General features: G+C 46.5%; 2 protein-coding genes across 7 annotated transcripts in view; both read right to left on the minus strand.

The window, feature by feature from the left end:
• The window catches only part of LOC132322844 (importin-4-like), a gene marked incomplete at its 3' end in the record, with an annotated part of 39,280 nt that extends 33,212 nt beyond the window's left edge, over nt 1-6,068 (minus strand). Inside the window, exons 1-5 of the mRNA XM_059837556.1 lie at nt 5,912-6,068; nt 5,738-5,824; nt 4,947-5,014; nt 3,945-3,986; nt 3,238-3,361 (exon numbers count right to left, since the gene is read on the minus strand). Of these exons, the coding sequence (XP_059693539.1) occupies nt 3,238-3,361; nt 3,945-3,986; nt 4,947-5,014; nt 5,738-5,824; nt 5,912-6,004 (414 nt within the window). The remainder of the gene's footprint in view (nt 1-3,237; nt 3,362-3,944; nt 3,987-4,946; nt 5,015-5,737; nt 5,825-5,911) is intronic.
• A 748-nt stretch (nt 6,069-6,816) lies between these two features.
• NEDD8 (NEDD8 ubiquitin like modifier) lies at nt 6,817-17,810 on the minus strand. Of its 6 annotated transcripts, none has more exons than XM_059837559.1 (11): nt 17,669-17,810; nt 16,532-16,724; nt 15,730-15,837; nt 14,798-14,899; nt 12,539-12,634; nt 9,939-10,038; nt 9,821-9,863; nt 9,681-9,736; nt 8,969-9,016; nt 7,590-7,672; nt 6,817-7,061 (listed from the first exon to the last, which is right to left on the minus strand). In XM_059837559.1, exons 1-11 carry the CDS (start codon nt 17,686-17,688, stop codon nt 7,053-7,055), a joined length of 858 nt encoding a protein of 285 aa, XP_059693542.1. In that variant the 5' UTR covers nt 17,689-17,810; the 3' UTR covers nt 6,817-7,052. The 6 variants fall into 6 exon arrangements, with proteins under 6 accessions (XP_059693542.1, XP_059693540.1, XP_059693541.1 ...); XM_059837557.1 differs by having other exon boundaries at nt 8,927-9,016; XM_059837558.1 differs by having other exon boundaries at nt 8,917-9,016.
• Between the last annotated feature and the right edge of the window lie 33 nt (nt 17,811-17,843).

Consider the following 17,843-nt stretch of genomic DNA (forward strand, 5'->3'; position numbering starts at 1 on the left):
TACTGATTTTTTTTCCATTTTTTGAGATTTATTTCGATTCTTTCGGAGATTTTTTTACTGATTTTTTTCCATTTTTTTAAAATTTATTCTGATTTCTTGGGGAATTTTTTTAAGACTCTTTTTCCATTTTTTTTTTAAATTTATTTCAGTTTTTGGGGGGATTTTTTACTGATTTTTATTTCCATTTTTGAGATTTATTTCGATTTTTGGAGGGATTTTTTAATGATTTTTTTCCATTTTTTTAAATTTATCTCCATTTTTTGGGGAATTTTTTAAGATCCTTTTCCCATTTTTTAAAATTTATTTCAATTTTTTGGGGGATTTTTTAAAGATTCTTTCCCCATTATTTTAAAAATTTATTTCCATTTTTTGGGGAATTTTTTAAAGATTCCTTTTCCATTTTTTTTTATTTATTTCAATTTTTTGGGGGATTTTTTAATGATTTTTTCCCCCATTTTCTGGGGTTTATTTTCTATTTTTGGGGATTTTTTAATGATTTTTTTTTCCCTTTTTTGAAATTTATTTCGATTTTTGGAGGGATTTTTTACTGATTTTTTTTCCCATTTTTTAAAATTTATTTCCATTTTTTGGGGAATTTTTTAAAGATTCTTTTCCCTTTTTTTAAAATTTATTTCAATTTTTGGGGGGATTTTTTAATGATTTTATTTCCATTTTTTGAGCTTTATTTTCTATTTTTTGGGGGGATTTTTTAATGATTTTTTCTCCATTTCTGAAGATTTATTTTGCATTTTTTAGGGATTTTTTTCCATTGTTTGGGGATTTATTTTGTATTTTTTGTGAATTTTTTAATGATTTTTTTCCCATTTTTTGGGGATTGATTTTGTATTTTTGGGGGAATTTTTAATGATTTTTCTTCAATTTTTTGACATTTATTTCGATTTTTAGGGGATTTTTTTTTAATGATTTTTTCCCATTTTTTTGAGATTTAATTTGCATTTTTGGGGGATTTTTTAAATGATTTTTTAAACATTTTTTCAGATTTATCTTTTTTTATTTTGGGGAGATTTTTAATGATTTTTTTTTCCATTTTTTGAGCTTTATTTCAATTTTTTGGGGAATTTTTTAATGATTTTTTTCCATTTTTGAGATTTATTTCGATTTTTTGGGGGGATTTTTTACTGATTTTTTTTTCCATTTTTTTAAATTTATTTCAATTTTTTGGGGAATTTTTTTAAAATTCTTTTCCCATTTTTTTAAATTTATTTCAATTTTTTAAGGGATTTTTTACTGATTTTATTTCCATTTTTTGAGATTTATTTCGATTTTTTGGGGGGATTTTTTACTGATTTTATTCCCATTTTTTTAAAATTTATTTCCATTTTTGGGGGAATTTTTAAAGATTCTTTTTCCATTTTTTTAAAATTTATTTCAATTTTTTCAGGGATTTTTTAATGATTTTTTTCCCCCTTTTTTTGGGTTTATTTTCTATTTTTGGGGGATTTTTTAATGATTTTTTTTTCCCTTTTTTGAAATTTATTTCGATTTTTTGGGGGGATTTTTTAATTAATTTTTTTCCATTTTTTTTAAATTTATTTCCATTTTTTGGGGAATTTTTTTAAAGATTCTTTTCCCATTTTTTTAAATTTATTTCAATTTTTTGGGGGATTTTTTAATGATTTTATTTCCATTTTTTGAGATTTATTTCCATTTTTTGGGGATTTTTTAATGATTTTTTCCCATTTTTTTAAAATTTATTCCCATTTTTTTGGGGAATTTTTTTAAGATTCTTTTCCCATTTTTTTAAAATTTATTTCAATTTTTTGGGGGGATTTTTTAATGATTTTTCCCCCATTTTTTGAGCTTTATTTTCTATTTTTTGGGGGGATTTTTTTAATGATTTTTTCTCCATTTTTTTGAGATTTATTTTGCATTTTTTAGGGATTTTTTTCCATTGTTTGGGGATTTATTTTGTATTTTTTGTGAATTTTTTAATGATTTTTTCCCATTTTTTGGGGATTGATTTTGTATTTTTGGGGGGATTTTTTTACAGATTTTTCTTCCATTTTTTGAGATTTATCTTTATTTCTCAGGGATTTTTTAAAGATTTTTTTCCTATTTTTTTGAGATTTATTTCGATTTTGAGGGATTTTTTAAACTATTTTTCCCCCATTTTTTGAGATTTATTCTGCATTTTTTGGGGTTTTTTTTTCCATTTTTTGGGATTTCTCTTTTATTTTTGGGGGGATTTTTTAAAAGATTTTTTTCCAATTTTTTGAGATTTATTTCGATTTTTTGGGGAATTTTTAAATGATTTTTTAAACATTTTTTGAGCTTTATTTTCTATTTTGGGGGGGATTTTTTAATGATTTTTTCTCAATTTTTGAGATTTATTTTCTATTTTTGGGGGATTTTTAAATGATTTTTCCCCCATTTTTTGAGCTTTATTTTCTATTTTTGGGGGATTTTTTTAATGATTTTTTCTCAATTTTTTGAGATTTATTTTCTATTTTTGGGGGAATTTTTAAATGATTTTTTAAACATTTTTTGAGCTTTATTTTCTATTTTGGGGGGGATTTTTTTAATGATTTTTTCTCAATTTTTTGAGATTTATTTTCTATTTTTGGGGGGATTTTTAAATGATTTTTCCCCCATTTTTTGAGCTTTATTTTCTATTTTTGGGGGGATTTTTTAATGATTTTTCCCCCATTTTTTGAGCTTTATTTTCTATTTTTGGGGGGATTTTTTAATGATTTTTCCCCCATTTTTTGAGCTTTATTTTCTATTTTTGGGGGGATTTTTTTAATGATTTTTCCCCCATTTTTTGAGCTTTATTTTCTATTTTTGGGGGATTTTTTAATGATTTTTTCTCATTTTTTGAGCTTTATTTTCTATTTTGGGGGGGATTTTTTTAATGATTTTTTCTCAATTTTTTGAGATTTATTTTCTATTTTTGGGGGGATTTTTAAATGATTTTTCCCCCATTTTTTGAGCTTTATTTTCTATTTTTGGGGGGATTTTTTTAATGATTTTTTCTCAATTTTTTGAGATTTATTTTCTATTTTTGGGGGGATTTTTTAATGATTTTTCCCCCATTTTTTGAGCTTTATTTTCTATTTTTGGGGGATTTTTTTAATGATTTTTTCTCAATTTTTTGAGCTTTATTTTCTATTTTTGGGGGGATTTTTTAATGATTTTATTTCCATTTTTTGAGCTTTATTTTCCATTTTCGGGGGGATTTTTGTCCCAAACATTTCGGATTTTTTGGGGGTTCCTCACCTCCATTTTCTGGGGTTCCCTCGCCGCCTCCTGGATCCATTTCTCCACCGGTTCCCAAAATTTGAGGCCCCCCAGGAGCAGCAGCCTCGCCCCGAGCTGCCCCAGGGCCCCTCTGCTGCAAGAACTGCACCAAAAAACCCCAAAATTCCCAAATTTTCCCCCAAAAAATTCCCATTTTTACCCCAAAAATTCAATTTTTCCCACCAAAATTGACTTTTTTAAATAAAAAATTCGGATTTTTGGGGGTAATTCCATTTTTAACCCAAAATTTCTGATTTTCACCCCAAATTTTGTCCATTTTCACCCCAAAAAAATCCCAAATTCCCCCCCCAATTCTCCAAAATTCCATTTTTCCCCCCAAAATTCCAATTTTCACCCACAAATTCCCAAATTTTGCCCCAAAATTCCCAAATTTTGCCCCAAAATTCCCAAATTTTGCCCCAAAAATTCCCTTTTTTGGCCAAAATCTCCCTTTTCCACCCCAAAATTTTGAATTTTTTTCCCAAAAATCCCCAAATTTTTTCCCCACATTTTTAATTTTCCCCTTAAAAAATTCCAATTTCCCCCCCTAAAATTCCCATTTTTTTTCCCCAAATCCCCAATTTTTCCCCCGATTTTCCCCCAGCCCCTCCCCCCTCCCCATTTCCGTCCCAAAATTTCCCAAATTTGGGGGAATTTGGGGGAATTTTCTGGAATGTTCCACTCACTCCGTCTCTCGCTCCAAGGCCTCGACCAGGACATGGGGGAGCCTGAAAGAGGCGGAGTCTGAGTTAGCCACGCCCCTTTTACCATATATGGTCCAACTACACTCCTAATTCCATTGATGGGTGGCCACGCCCCCTCAAAATTTGATTATTTAAGCCCCTCCCCTTTATTAATTAATTAAGCTCATCCCACTCATTACTTAAGCTAGACCACGCCCACTTAAGCCACACCCACTCATCAACAAACCCCTTTAATTAAGCCCCGCCTTCCCCAATTATTTGGGCACAAACCACGCCCCCTCCATGTGCTTTTAATAGGCGGAGGCTCCGCCCCTTTCACTAAGCCACACCCCTCCCACTGACTCCAATGGCCACTAAGCCACGCCCCCTCCTGGTGATGGTAATAGTGAGGCTCCACCCATTTTCTACAAGCCACGCCCCTTTGATCCTAACTGAGTGGAAGCCCCGCCCCATTTTGCTGCCATTGATCCCAATGGGGCAAAGCTCCGCCCATTTCTTCCAAGCCACGCCCCTGCTATTGACTGCAATGGCCACTAAGCCACGCCCCCTCCCATTGATCCTAATGGGGCTGTAACCCCGCCCTTTTTCCCCAAGCCACGCCCCTGCAATTGATTCTAATGAAACTGAAGCTCCGCCCCATTTTCCCCAAGCCACGCCCCTCCATTTGACTCCAATGGCCACTAAGCCACACCCCCTACCACACTACCACCACACCACCACCGATTCTTAAGCTGAAGCTCCGCCCCATTTCCCCAAGCCACGCCCCTCCCATTGACTCCAGTGGCCACTAAGCCACACCCCCTACCACCGATTCTCATTAAGCTGAAGCTCCGCCCCATTTTCCCCAAGCCACGCCCCTCCCATTGACTCCAGTGGCCACAAAGCCACACCCCTCCTGTTGATCCTAATGTAGCTGGAGCTCCGCCCTTTTTCCCGAAGCCACGCCCCTCCCATTGATCCCAATGGGGCCCAGGCCCCGCCCACCTGTCAATCAATTCCTGGGGCAGTTTCCTGAGGCGCCTCCGGAGCAGAACGGCGGCCAAGTGTCGGATCTGGGAGCCCCAAAATGCCCCAAATTCACCCCAAAATTCACCTGGGAACCCCCAAATCTGCCAAATTCACCCCAAAATCCACCTGGGAACCTCCAAATCCACCCCAAAATGCCCCAAATTCACCCCAAAATCCTCCCCTAAATGCCCCAAATTCACCCCAAAATTCACCCCCAATGCCCCAAATTCACCCCCAAATGCCCCAAATTCACCCCAAAATCTGCCTAAAAATGGCCCAAAATCCGCCAAATTCACCCCAAAATGTCCCAAATTCACCTGGGAACCCCAAAATCCACTCAGGAGTTCCCAAAATTCCCCAAATTCACCCTAAAATCCACCCGGTATCCCCCAAACTTCCCCAAAATGTCCCCGAAACACCAAAGTCCCCTCCCCCAAACCCCCAAAAATTCCCAATAAAAATCTCTCAAATTCACCCCCAATTTTCAATTGAAACCCAAAAACTTCCCCCCAAAATCCCCAAATTCCCCCAAAATTTCCCTCAAAATTCCTCAAATTCACCCCCCCACATCCCCCCGAAATTCCCGCCAAAATCCCCTCATGGACGCCAGATTCCTTCAGGATCCCCCAAACCCCCAAAATTCCTCCAAAAGCCCCAAATCCCCCCAAATTTTCCCCAGATTCCCGCCAAAACCCCACAATTTCCTCCTAAAATTCCCGCCAAAGCCCCCAAAAATTCCCGCCAATCCCCCCCGCCCCCCCTCAGACCTGCGGCCTCTCCGCCCCCCTGAGCAGCTCCACGAGGCCTTCGGGCCCCTCCGGCTCCTCCAGCGCCTCACGCAGCCGCTCCGTGGCCTGGAAAAAACGCCCAAAATTCACAAAAAACATCAAAAATCCACAAGTTCGTCCAAATTTGTCCGAATTTGGGGAAATTTGAGGCACCTGGCGGATCCCGGCGCTGTCGGGCTCCAGGAGATCCGTCAGGATCTGCTCCAATACGGGCGCCGACATTTTAGAAAAGGTAGGGGCGTCCATTTTGAAACGTGAGTTAACCGGAAGTGAGGATGGAGCGCCGCCGGAAGTCCTCCACTCTAGCCGCCCTGGAGGACTTCTCTATGGTCTTAAAGCCGTGATTCCAATTGGGGACCGCTTTTAAAGGGGCGATGGGGGGAAAGCGGCGATTTTGGGGTTAAAAGTGACAAATTTCAGCAAAAATTGGGCGATTTGGGGATAAAAATGAAGAATCTGGCGTCAAAAAGGAAAGGGGGGAGTTTAAAGGGTTGTTTTGAGTGGAAAGGAGGGAGTTGGGGGGTAAAAATTTGGGATTTTGGGGTTTAATTTTATTGTTGAGGAAAAATGGAAGGTAAAGGATTAAAAATTGAGAGTTTGGGACTAAAAGCTGAGATTTAGGGGTTAAAAACAGAGATTTTGGGGCAGAAAAGTTTAAATTTGTGCTGAAATGGAAGCTTTCAAACCATGATGTTGATTTTGCGTCTAAACCTGATAGTTTTGGGCTATTTCATGACCAAAAAATTGCATTTAAGGGGGAAATATTGGATTTTGAAATGGAAAATGAAGACTTGAGGGTTAAAAAAGCCCGAACTGGGATTTTTTTTGGGTGGTTTTGAGGTTAAAAAATTAAATTTTGGGGCTGAAAATTGAAATTTTGGGGAAAATTCGATTTTTTTTTTTAAAGTCTTAAAAGGGCAATGCTTCCCATGGGGCCCACAGAACCCTTAAAGGGGCAACGCCCTTAAAAGGGCAACAAAGCCTTAAAAGGGCAATGCCAGCTACAAGTGGGGCCCACCCCAAATCTGTAGCAGGAAATGATGTCACCGACACACCTATGACGTCACAAAAGCGCTGCTGACGTCATCAGCGAATCTTTATTAAATAATAACGGATCCATGAACAGGAAAGGACCTCAGGGAAAAGGGGAAATGCCAGTGGGCGTGGCTTACAAGGGAAGGGGGAGTGGTTTGAGCATGACCACGCCCATCAGAGCCTGGCCACGCCTCCCCGCAGGGCCAGGACAAGATGGAGGACGGAACCCCCCTGGATTTTGTAGTCCGCCGCCGTCTTCTCATCGTTCCTGAGGGAGGAGTCAGAACACCCCGCCCACTTAGGCCACACCCCCATGTGTGACAGACCGCTGTGGTGTCACCCCTACTTAAGCCCCACCCCCTTAAGCCCCACCCCCAGACACCATTCTAACCCAAATTTGCTTTCATTTTAACCCAAATTTCCTTCACCGTGTGACCACGCCCCTCCCCCTTAGGCCCCTCCCAGCTGTGACCACGCCCACTTGTGCCCTGCCCTCAGCTGCCATTTTAACCCAAATTTCCCCGTTTTAACCCAAATTTAAATGAAATTTCCCCATTTTTTACCCAAATTCCATTCAACCTCTCCCCTTAAAGCTCCACCCACGTAAGCCCCGCCCCTAGCCGCCATTTTAAGACCATTTGTGGCCATTGAAACCCAAATTTCCCCCATTTTACCCCAAATTTCTCCATTTTCTACCCAAATCTCCCCGTTCAAACCACGCCCCTTTAGCCGAAGACCACACCCCTCGCCTTAATCCCCGCCCAGCGGTGGCCACGCCCCCTGAAGCCCCGCCTACATCTGCTTGCCGCTGTAGATCAGCCGCTGCTGCTGGGGGGGGATGCCCTCCTTCTCCTCCACCCGCTCCTTGATCCGCTCCACCTGCGCCACCAAAAACACACCTGGGCACGTCTGGGGAACACCTGGGGCACATCTGGGGAACATCTGGGCGGATTTGGGCACAGCTGGGCACATTTGGGGCAAATCTGGGCGGATTTGGGCACAGCTGGAGGCTCCGGAGGTTTTAAGAAATGTGGGCGCCGCCATTTTGGGTCATCGAGATGGGGAAGTGTGGCGGAGCGCCGCCGGAAGTGGGCGGGGCTAAAGGACGGGGAAGCCGGCTTGGAGGACTCGTCTATGGTTTTTAAAGGGGCGATGGAGGGTGGGGACCGCCTTAAAGGGGTGATGGCGGTGGGTGGGATTGGGATGGAACTGGGAGGGACTGGGATGGGAATGGGATGGACTGGGATGGGAATAGGAGGGACTGGGATGGACTGGGAGGGACTGGGATGGACTAGGATGGGAATGGGATGGAACTGGGATGGGAATGGGAGGGACTGGGATGGACTGGGAGGGACTGGGATGGACTGGGATGGGAATGGAATGGACTGGGAGGGACTGAGATGGAACTGGGAGGGACTGGGATGGAACTGGGAGGGACTGGGATGGAACTGGGAGGGACTAGGATGGACTGGGAGGGACTGGGATGGGAATGGGAAGGACTGGGATGGGAATGGGATGGATTGGGAGGGACTGGGATGGGAATGGGATGGACTGGGAGGGACTGGTTTATACTGGGATGAACTGGGAAGCACTAGGAGGGAATTAGGCCGTACTGGTTTTTAGTGGGAGGGCACTGGTTTGAAGTGGGAAGGACTGGGAGGAACTGGGCCATACTGGGATAAACTGGGAGGTTCCAGGGAGATACTGGAAGGGAACTGATTTATACTGGGAGGGACTGGGAAGGGATTTGGGGTTACTGGTTTATACAGGGATTCTGTTTGGTGGAACTAGGAGATGACTGGGCCATACTGGTTTATACTGGGAGGGCACTGGTTTGAACTGGGAGGGACTGGGCCATACTGGGAGATACTGGGCGTGGATTTGGGCTTACTGGGATGAACTGGGATGGACTGGGAGGGGGTTTGGAGTTACTGGTTCATACTGGGATGAGGTTTGGAGCACTGGGAGGTCACTAAACCATACTGGTTTATACTGGGAGTGAACTGGGATGAACTGGGAGTTCCTGGGAGGCCCCTGGGCCATACTGGGATGCCCCTCCCCCTTACTGGGACCGAACTGGGAGCCCCCTGGCTCTTCCCCCCACCCCAAACCCCGTTCCTTACCGACCCCCACCTGGTCCATACTGGTTTGTACTGGTCCAAACTGGGAGCTCACCTTGTCTGTGGGCTCGATGTCGATCTCGATCTCCTTCCCCGTCAGCGTCTGTAGGGGGCGCCATCATCCCACAATGCACCGCGCCCTCCCCTCACGCTCCCCCCCCGCCAAACCCCCCCCCAAACTCCGCGATTTTCACCCCAAATCCCCTCCGCGCCTCCCCTCCCCGCTCGGAAAAGGCGGGAAACGCGAAGATTTGCCCAAAATCCGCGGTTTTCACCCCAAAAAAACCTTGACTTTGATGAGCATCGTGGCGGCTGCGGCGCCTTCGGAGCCGCCGAGCGGAAGCGGAAGCGAGGCCCCGCCCGCTGAGCCCGCAGTGCCAAAATCTAAAATGGCGGCAAAAGCATTTCCGGCCTCTCCGCCAATCAGAGCGCTGTGCCCGCCTTCTGCCAGAAGTAAACATGGCGGCAGTTGTAGTTCTAAGAGCACTTCCGGGCTCTGAACGTGCCTCATTGGCTGATCGCGCTGTCAAGCAAAGGCGGTTATATCCCGCCTTCACCGGGCTGCTCCATTTCGCGTGTCGGGGGGGAGAAATCCCAAAAATGCCTTTTTTAACCCCAAATGTCGCTGTTGAAACGCTCAGTGACGTCACGCCAGGCGTCTTACCCCTTCCCAGCCATGCTTCGCTGTGATTGGCTCATAAACACCCCCCAAAACCTGATTGGCTGCTCCAGCCTCCCACCCCATCAGAATGGTTCAGCTCACTCACGGTAGGGGGAGAAGCGCAGGGGGCGGAGCCTGCGGCGGCGGGGGCGGGGCTTAGTCCTGAATTAATGAGTTTATAAACATTAATTAGCAACTTATTAAGCAAGTAATTAGGAGATGGGGGTTGTGGGCGTGGCTACTCACATGGGCGTGGTTTTCTTTGGCAGAAGTGGGCGCGGCACCGGTGCTGTGGGCGGAGTTTAAGGCTATTGAGACATCTTATTTGCATAGCGCTTGCCCCACCCCTTTAAGCCCCACCTACCTGGGTGGGCGTGGCGAACCTCGGCAAAATAACGCTGCAGGCGAGGGAGGGGGCGTGGCTTGCACCCAGGAGGGGCGTGGCTTCGACAGAGCTCATCCAGCTGCAGCATAACAGGGAAGGGGCGGGGCTTAAGCAAAAGGGGCGGGGTTTGTGAAAGGGGCGGGGTCAGGTTTGTGTCAATTTTGGGGGGAATTTTGGGGATTTTGGGAAAATTTGGAGGAAATTTGGGGGAATTTTGGGAATTTTGAGGGGTTTGGGGTCAATTTAGGGGGAATTTTGGGGGATTTTGTTCCAATTCTGTTAATTTTGGCTGAATTTTGAGGGATTTTTGTCAATTTTGAGCAAACTTGGGGTGAGCTTGGTTAATTTTGGGGGATTTTGGTTGATTTATGTGAATTTTGAGTGATTTTGTTTTAATTTTGAGAGAATTTGGGAAAACTTTTCTTAATTTTGGGGTGAATTTTTGTAATTTTTGTACATTTTGAATGATTTTTCTGTGATTTTTGTAAATTTTGGGTGATTCTTGACAATTTTGGGTGAACTTCATTAATTTTGGGTGAACTTTATCTAATTTTAACGAATTTTGGTTGATTCTTGTAAATTCTGGGTCAGTGTTTTCTATCCTTTTTGTAAATTTTGGTTGAATTTTGCTGATTTTGGGTGAATTTTGCTGATTGATTGAATTTTGGGTGATTTTTTGTTATTTTGGCCAAATTTTGGCTAAATTTTCACTAATTTTTGGTAAATTTTGTCTCGTTTTTGCTAAGTTTGGTTGATTTTTTTTAATCATTGCCAATTTTTCTTATTTTTGGCTGAATTTTTGGTGATTTTGGCTGAATTTTGGGTGATTTTTGTTAATTTTGGCTGAATTTCGGGTGATTTTTGTTAATTTTGGGTGAGCTTTGGGTGATTTTGGGTGAATTTTGGGTGATTTTTGTTAATTTTAGGTGAATTTTTTGTCATTTTCATCAATTTTTTACATAACTTTCAATAAATTTTAGTGAACTTTGCGTGAATTTTTATTTATTTTTGTTGATTTTATTGCATTTTTGGTAAATTTCATTTATTTTCTCTCGATTTTGGTGGATTTTTCTGAATTTTCGCTGAATTTTGGGTGATTTTTGTGAATTTTGGGTGAATTTTGGATGATTTTTGGGTGAATTTTCACTGAATTTTGGGTGATTTTTGCTAATTTTGGGTTAATTTTGGGTGATTTTGGGTGATTTTTGTTAATTTTGAGTGATTTGGGGTGAATTTTGTCCATTTTGAGTCAATTCTTAGTGATTGTTATCAATTTTTTTAAATAACTTTTAATTAAATTTCAGCGATTTTTTTCTGAATTTTTTGTTTGTTTTGGTCGATTTTATTTCATTTTTGGTAAATTTCATTTCCCTTCTGTTAATTTTGGGTGATTTTTGGGTGAACATTGGGTGATTTTGGGTGATTTTTGTTCATTTTGGGTGAATTTTGGGTGATTTTTGATAATTTTGGGGTGAATTTTTTTGTGATTTTTATTAATTCTTTAAAACAAATTTTATTTAATTTCAGTGAATTTTGCCTGAATTTTTCGTTCATTTTGATCGATTTTATTTCATTTTTGGTAAATTTAGTTTCTTTTCTGTTAATTTTGGGTGATTTTTGTTCATTTTGGGTGAATTTCGGGTGATTTTTGTTAATTTTGGCTGAATTTTGGGTGATTTTGGGTGATTTTTGTAAATTTTGGGTGAATTTTTTTGGGTGATTTTTATTAATTCTTTAAAACAATTTTTATTTAATTTCAGTGAATTTTGCCTGAATTTTTTGTTCATTTTGATCGATTTTATTTCATTTTTCATAAATTTCATTTCTTTTCTATTAATTTTGGATGATTTTTGTTAATTTTGGCTGAATTTTGAGTGATTTTGGGTGATTTTTTTTTAAATTTTGGGTGAATTTTGGGTGATTTTTATTAATTCTTTTAAACAAATTTTATTTAATTTCAGTGAATTTTGGCTGAATTTTTTGTTCATTTTGATCGATTTTATTTCATTATTGGTAAATTTTGTTTCTTTTCTGTTAATTTTGGATGATTTTTGTTAATTTTGGGTGAATTTTTGGTGATTTTTATGAATTCTTTAAAACAATTTTTATTTAATTTCAGTGAATTTTGCCTAAATTTTTTGTTCATTTTGATCGATTTTATTTCATTTTTGGTAAATTTCGTTGCTTTTCTGTTACTTTTGGGTGATTTTTGTTCATTTTGGGTGAATTTTGGGTGAATTTTGTTAATTTTGAGTGAATTTTTTGTGATTTTTATCAATTTTTTTAATAACTTTTAATACATTTCAGTGTATTTTTTCTGAATCTTTCATTCATTTTGCTCGATTTTATTTTATTTCTGGTAAATTTCATTTCTTTTCTGTTAATTTTGGGTGAATTTCGGGTGATTTTTGTTCATTTTGGGTGAATTTTGGGTGATTTTTGTTCCTTTTGGGTCGTTCCCATTGATTTTAACCCACCCCCATTCATTTCCCCATTCATTGCCATATAAGGCAAAAGAGGCGTGGCCAAACCCCGCAGGGGGCGTGTCCGTGTGTAAGCCCCGCCCCGGACGGGCTCACCTGGGCCAGGTCGGGGGGGGGCAGGGCGCTCTCCAGGCGGGCCAGGAGCTCCAGGAACAGATTGCACAGGGAGCGGCGGAAGCGGCAGCCGTACTCCTGGGGATACTGGGATCAACTGGGAGCGACTGGGAGGGACTGGGAGGGACTGGGAGGGAACTGGGAGGGAATGGGATGGACTGGGAGGGAACTGGGAGGGACTGGGAGGGAACTGGGAGGGACTGGGAGCGACTGGGAGGGGACTGGGAGAGACTGGGATAAACTGGCAGGGACTGGGAACAAACTGGGAGGGACTGGGAGGGACTGGGAGGGGACTGGGAGGGAATGGGATCAAACTGGGAGGGACTGGGAGGGACTGGGAGGGACTAGGAACAAACTGGGAGGGACTGGGAGGGACTGGGATAAACTGGGAGGGACTGGGATGGAACTGGGAGCGACTGGGAGGGACTGGGAGGGGACTGGGAGGGACTGGGAACAAACTGGGAGGGACTGGGAGGGACTGGGAGGGAATGGGATCAAACTGGGAGGGACTGGGAGGGAACTGGGAACAAACTGGGAGGGACTGGGAGGGAACTGGGAGGGACTGAGAGGGACTGGGAAGGACTGGGACCAAAATGGGAGGGATTGGGAGGGGACTGGGAGGGACTGGGAGGGACTGGGAGGGAACTGGGAGGCACTGGGATCAATTGGGAGGGACTGGGAGGGAACTGGGAGGGACTGAGAGGGACTGGGAGGGACTGGGAGGGAACTGGGATGGACTGGGAGGGACTGGGAGGGAACTGGGAACAAACTGGGAGGGACTGGGATAAACTGGGATAAACTGGGATCAAACTGGGATCAACTGGGAGGGACTGGGATCAAACTGGGAGGGACTGGGATCAAACTGGGATCAACTGGGAGGGACTGGGATCAAACTGGGAGGGACTGGGATCAAACTGGGATCAACTGGGAGGGACTGGGATCAAACTGGGAAGGACTGGGAACAAACTGGGAGGGAATGGGATCAAACTGGGAGGGACTGGAAGGGGACTGGGAGGGAACTGGGAACTAGGAATAAACTGGGAGGGACTGGGAGGGAACTGGGTGGGAACTGGGAGGGACTGGGATCAAACTGGGATATACTGGGAGTGACTGGGAGGAACTGGGAAGGACTGGGCACAAACTGGGAGGGACTGGGAGGGACTGGGATGGACCGGGAAAGACTGGGAGGGACTGGGAGGGAACTGGGAACAAACTGGGAGGGACTGGGAGGGACTGGGATCAAACTGGGAGGGACTGGGATAAACTGGGATAAACTGGGATCAAACTGGGATCAACTGGGAGGGACTGGGAGGGAACTCAGTGGGAACTGGGAGAGACTGGGATCAAACTGGGAGGGACTGGGAGGGAACTGGGAACAAACTGGGAGGGACTGGGATAAACTTGGATAAACTGGGATCAAACTGGGATCAACTGGGAGGGACTGGGAGGAACTGGGAAGGACTAGGAAGAAACTGGGAGGGACTGGGAGGGATTGGGAGGGACTGGGATCAAACTGGGAGGGACTGGGATCAAACTGGGATCAAACTGGGATCAACTGGGAGGGACTGGGAGGGAACTGGGATCAACTGGGAGTGACTGGGAGGAACTGGGAAGGACTGGGAACAAACTGGGAGGGACTGGGAGGGGCTGGGAGGGACTGGGAACAAACTGGGAGGGACTGGGATCAAACTGGGATAAACTGGGAGGGACTGGGATGAAACTGGGAGGGACTGCGATCAAACTGGGATCAACTGGGATGGGATTTAGTGCTACTGGTTTATACTGGGAGGGACAAGGTAGGAACTGGGAGGGACTGGGATCAAACTGGGAGAGACTGGGATCAGGTTTGGGGTTACTGGTTTATACTGGGATGTGGTTTGGGGGTTACTGGGAAGGACTGGGCCATACTGGTTTATACTGGGATGGAATGGGATCAAACTGGGAGGGATTGGGAGGTGACTGGGACATACTGGTTTATACTGGGAGGGAACTGGAAGGGACTGGGATGGGTCTGGGTTTACTGGGAAGAGACTGGGCCATACTGGTTTATACTGGGAGGGACTGGGAGGGGGTTGGGATGTTACTGGTTCATACTGGGATGGACTGGGAGGGGGTTGGGATGTTACTGGTTTATACTGGGAGGGACTGGGAGGGGGTTGGGACGTTACTGGTTTATACTGGGATGAACTGGGAGGGCTCAGGGCGGGGTTACTGGTCCATACTGGTTTATACTGGTCTCACCTGCAGGAAGGGCTCCAGGCCCCGCCCACTTCCCAGAATTCCCAGCACCTGCTCCCGGAAGTGCTCCTCGGCCACGCCCACCAGGGGGCGGCCCTGCAGCATCTGAGGGGGCGGGGCCTGGCTCAGGCCACACCCCCAAGCCATATATGGATCCGGGGAGGGAGGGGGTGGGGCTGAGTTTGGCCACGCCCCTCAGGGAGGGGTTAGAGGGGGCCCAGAGCTGCCAGTTCAAACCAGTTCATCCCAGTATGGCCCCAGTTTGTCCCAGTATGACCCCAGAGCCCTCCCAGTTCAAACCAGTCCATCCCAGTCAATCTCAGTAGGGCCCCAGAGCCCTCCCAGTTCATCCCAGTACATCCCAGTTTATCCCAGTATGGCCCCAGTTTGTCCCAGAGCCCTCCCAGTCCATCCCAGTATGGCCCCAGTTTGTCCCAGTATGGCCCCACAGCCCTCCCAGTCCATCCCAGTATGGCCCCAGTCCATCCCAGTCCCTCCCAGTTCATCCCAGTACGGCCCCAGTTCATCCCAGTACAGCTCCAATTTGTCCCAGTATGGCCCCAGACCCCTCCCAGTCCATCCCAGTATGGCCCCAGTTTGTCCCAGTATGGCTCCAGTTCACTCCCAGTCCATCCCAGTATGGCCCCAGTCCATCCCAGTCCATCCCAGTTCCCTCCCAGTTCATCCCAGTAAAGCCCCAGTCCATCCCAGTACGGCCCCAGACCCCTCCCAGTCCATCCCAGTATGGCCCCAGTTCATTGCAATCCCTCCCAGTCCATCCCAGTTCCCTTCCAGTCCCTCCCAGTTCACCCCAGTACAGCCCCAGTCCATCCCAGTCCCTCCCAGTTCATCCCAGTAAAGCCCCAGTCCATCCCAGTTCCATCCCAGTCCCTCCCAGTCCATCCCAGTTCCCTCCCAGTCCATCCCAGTCTCACCCCGAGGGCGTGGCCGTTCCCTGGCCCCGCCCCCTCCGGGAAGAGCCAATCCAGCGCATCCAGCACAGCGGGGGAGGGGCCGAGCTCTCGCAGCAGTGACGTCACCACCTGGGGGGAGGGGTCAGGGTGGGGGAGGGGTGGGGGCGTGGCCTGGAGGGCTCCATGTCCATAAAAGGAGGGGGGTGGAGTCTGAATGGGTGGGCGTGGCCTAGGGACCAGAGGTGTCCATAAAAGGAGAGGGGGCCGGCTCTAGAGGGGTGGGCGGGGTCTAGAGAGGAATGGGCGGGGCTTAATCAAAAGGGGCGTGGCTTAAGTGCCCTGTGGTCTTCAATGGGCGGGGTGAGGGTGGGCGTGGCCTGGCATGAAGTGGGTGTGGCCTAAACCTATTAATGACCACAACGGGTGGGATTTTAATGGGTGGGTGTGGCCAAAAATCATTAATATTCATTATGGGCGTGGTTTGGATGGCTGGGAAGCAGCTCTGAGTGAGTAGGCGTGGTCTATGCAAAAATGGGCGTGGCCTAGATCCATCAATTTCTGCTATTAGTGGGTTTAGAGAGGTGGGCGTGGCCTAAACTCATTAACATTCACCATGGGCATGGCTTAGAGAAGTGGGAGTGGCCTGGGAACGAGTGGGCGTGGCCTGTAGGTGACATGGCATGGTCTGAGTCCAAGTGGGCGTGGCCAAAATCAATAATAACCACAATAGGTGTGATTTTGAGGGGTGGGCGTGGCCTGTTTGTGAGTGGGTGTGGCCTAGAAGGGAGTGGGTGTGGCCTAGCAGGCAGGGGGCGTGGCCTACCTGTGCCTTCAGCCCCAGGCTGAGCCCCGCCCATTGCCGGGGCTGCAGCAGCGCCGGGGCCCCGCCCCCCACGGCCTCCAGCAGCGCCAGGAGCCGCCCCCAGCCACGCCCATCCAGGCCACGCCCACAGGGGCCACGCCCCCTCAGAGCCCACCAGGCCCCGGCCAGGGCCAAGCGCAGGGAGGGGGAGGGGCTGGGGGGGGGGAGGGGGAGAGACCAGAGTGGAGAAGTGAGAGCCCAGTACGGACCAGTATGGACCAGTATGGCCCGGTATGGACCGGTATAGACCAGTACGGACTGGTACGGACCGGTACGGACCAGTATAAACCAGTATGGACCGGTATGGACCAGTACGGACCAGTATGGACCAGTATGGACCAGTATGGACCGGTATGGACCAGTATGGACCAGTACGGACCGGTATGGACCGGTACAGACCAGTATGGACCAGTATGGACCAGTATGGACCAGTACGGACCGGTATAAACCAGTACGGACTGGTACGGACCAGTACGGACCAGTATGGACCAGTACGGACCAGTATGGACCAGTATGGACTGGTATGGATCAGTATGGACCAGTATGAACCAGTACGGACCAGTACGGACCAGCACAGACCAGCACGGACCAGTACGGACCAGTATGGACCAGTATGGACCGGTACGGACCAGTATGGACCGGTATGGACCAGTATGGACCAGTAAGGATCAGTACAGTCCAGTAAGGACCAGTATGGACCAGTACGGATCGGTATGGACCAGTATGGACCAGTATGGACCGGTATGGACCGGTATGGACCGGTACGGACCAGTACGGACCAGTATAAACCAGTATGGACCAGTATGGACCAGTATGGCCCCAGAGCCTTCCCAGTTCATCCCAGTTCATCCCAGCGAGCTCCCAGTTCCTCCCAGTATGGCCCCAGAGCTCTCCCAATTCATCCCAGTATGGCCCAGTTCCCTCCCAGTTCCCTCCCAGTTCATCCCAGTCCCTCCCAGTTCATCCCAGTCCCTCCCAGTTCATCCCAGTTTGCTGCACTGAGCTCCCAGTTCAGACCAGTGTGGCCCCCGAGCCCTCCCAGTCCCTCCCAGTATGGCCCAGTTCCCTCTCAGTCCCTCCCAGTTTCCCCCCCCTCACCTGACGTCACTCCCGCCCATCCCCAGCCGTTTTCCCGCGCTCTCTCTCTGACGTCACTTCCGTTCCGGCCCCGCCGCCGCCCCGGCCGCTCTCGGCACCCTCCGGGAATGGCGGCGGCGGCGGCGGCGCGCCCGGAGTGACGTCATCGCGCCGCGCCGCTCCCGCGCTCGCTCCC

This window comes from Haemorhous mexicanus, unplaced genomic scaffold (genome assembly GCF_027477595.1).
Source record: "Haemorhous mexicanus isolate bHaeMex1 unplaced genomic scaffold, bHaeMex1.pri scaffold_156_ctg1, whole genome shotgun sequence".
NCBI lineage: Eukaryota > Metazoa > Chordata > Aves > Passeriformes > Fringillidae > Haemorhous > Haemorhous mexicanus.

What these genes read in the sequence shown, in the direction of transcription:
- NEDD8 (XM_059837557.1), bottom strand. Translation starts at nt 17,688, where the DNA reads ATGGGCGGGAGTGACGTCAG. An exon ending in GCCTGGAGCCCTTCCTGCAG is followed by an intron (nt 12,635 to 14,797) that starts GTGAGACCAGTA and finishes CAGTATCCCCAG; the next exon opens with GAGTACGGCTGCCGCTTCCG. An exon ending in GGTTCGCCACGCCCACCCAG is followed by an intron (nt 9,864 to 9,938) that starts GTAGGTGGGGCT and finishes CTCCGCCCACAG; the next exon opens with CACCGGTGCCGCGCCCACTT.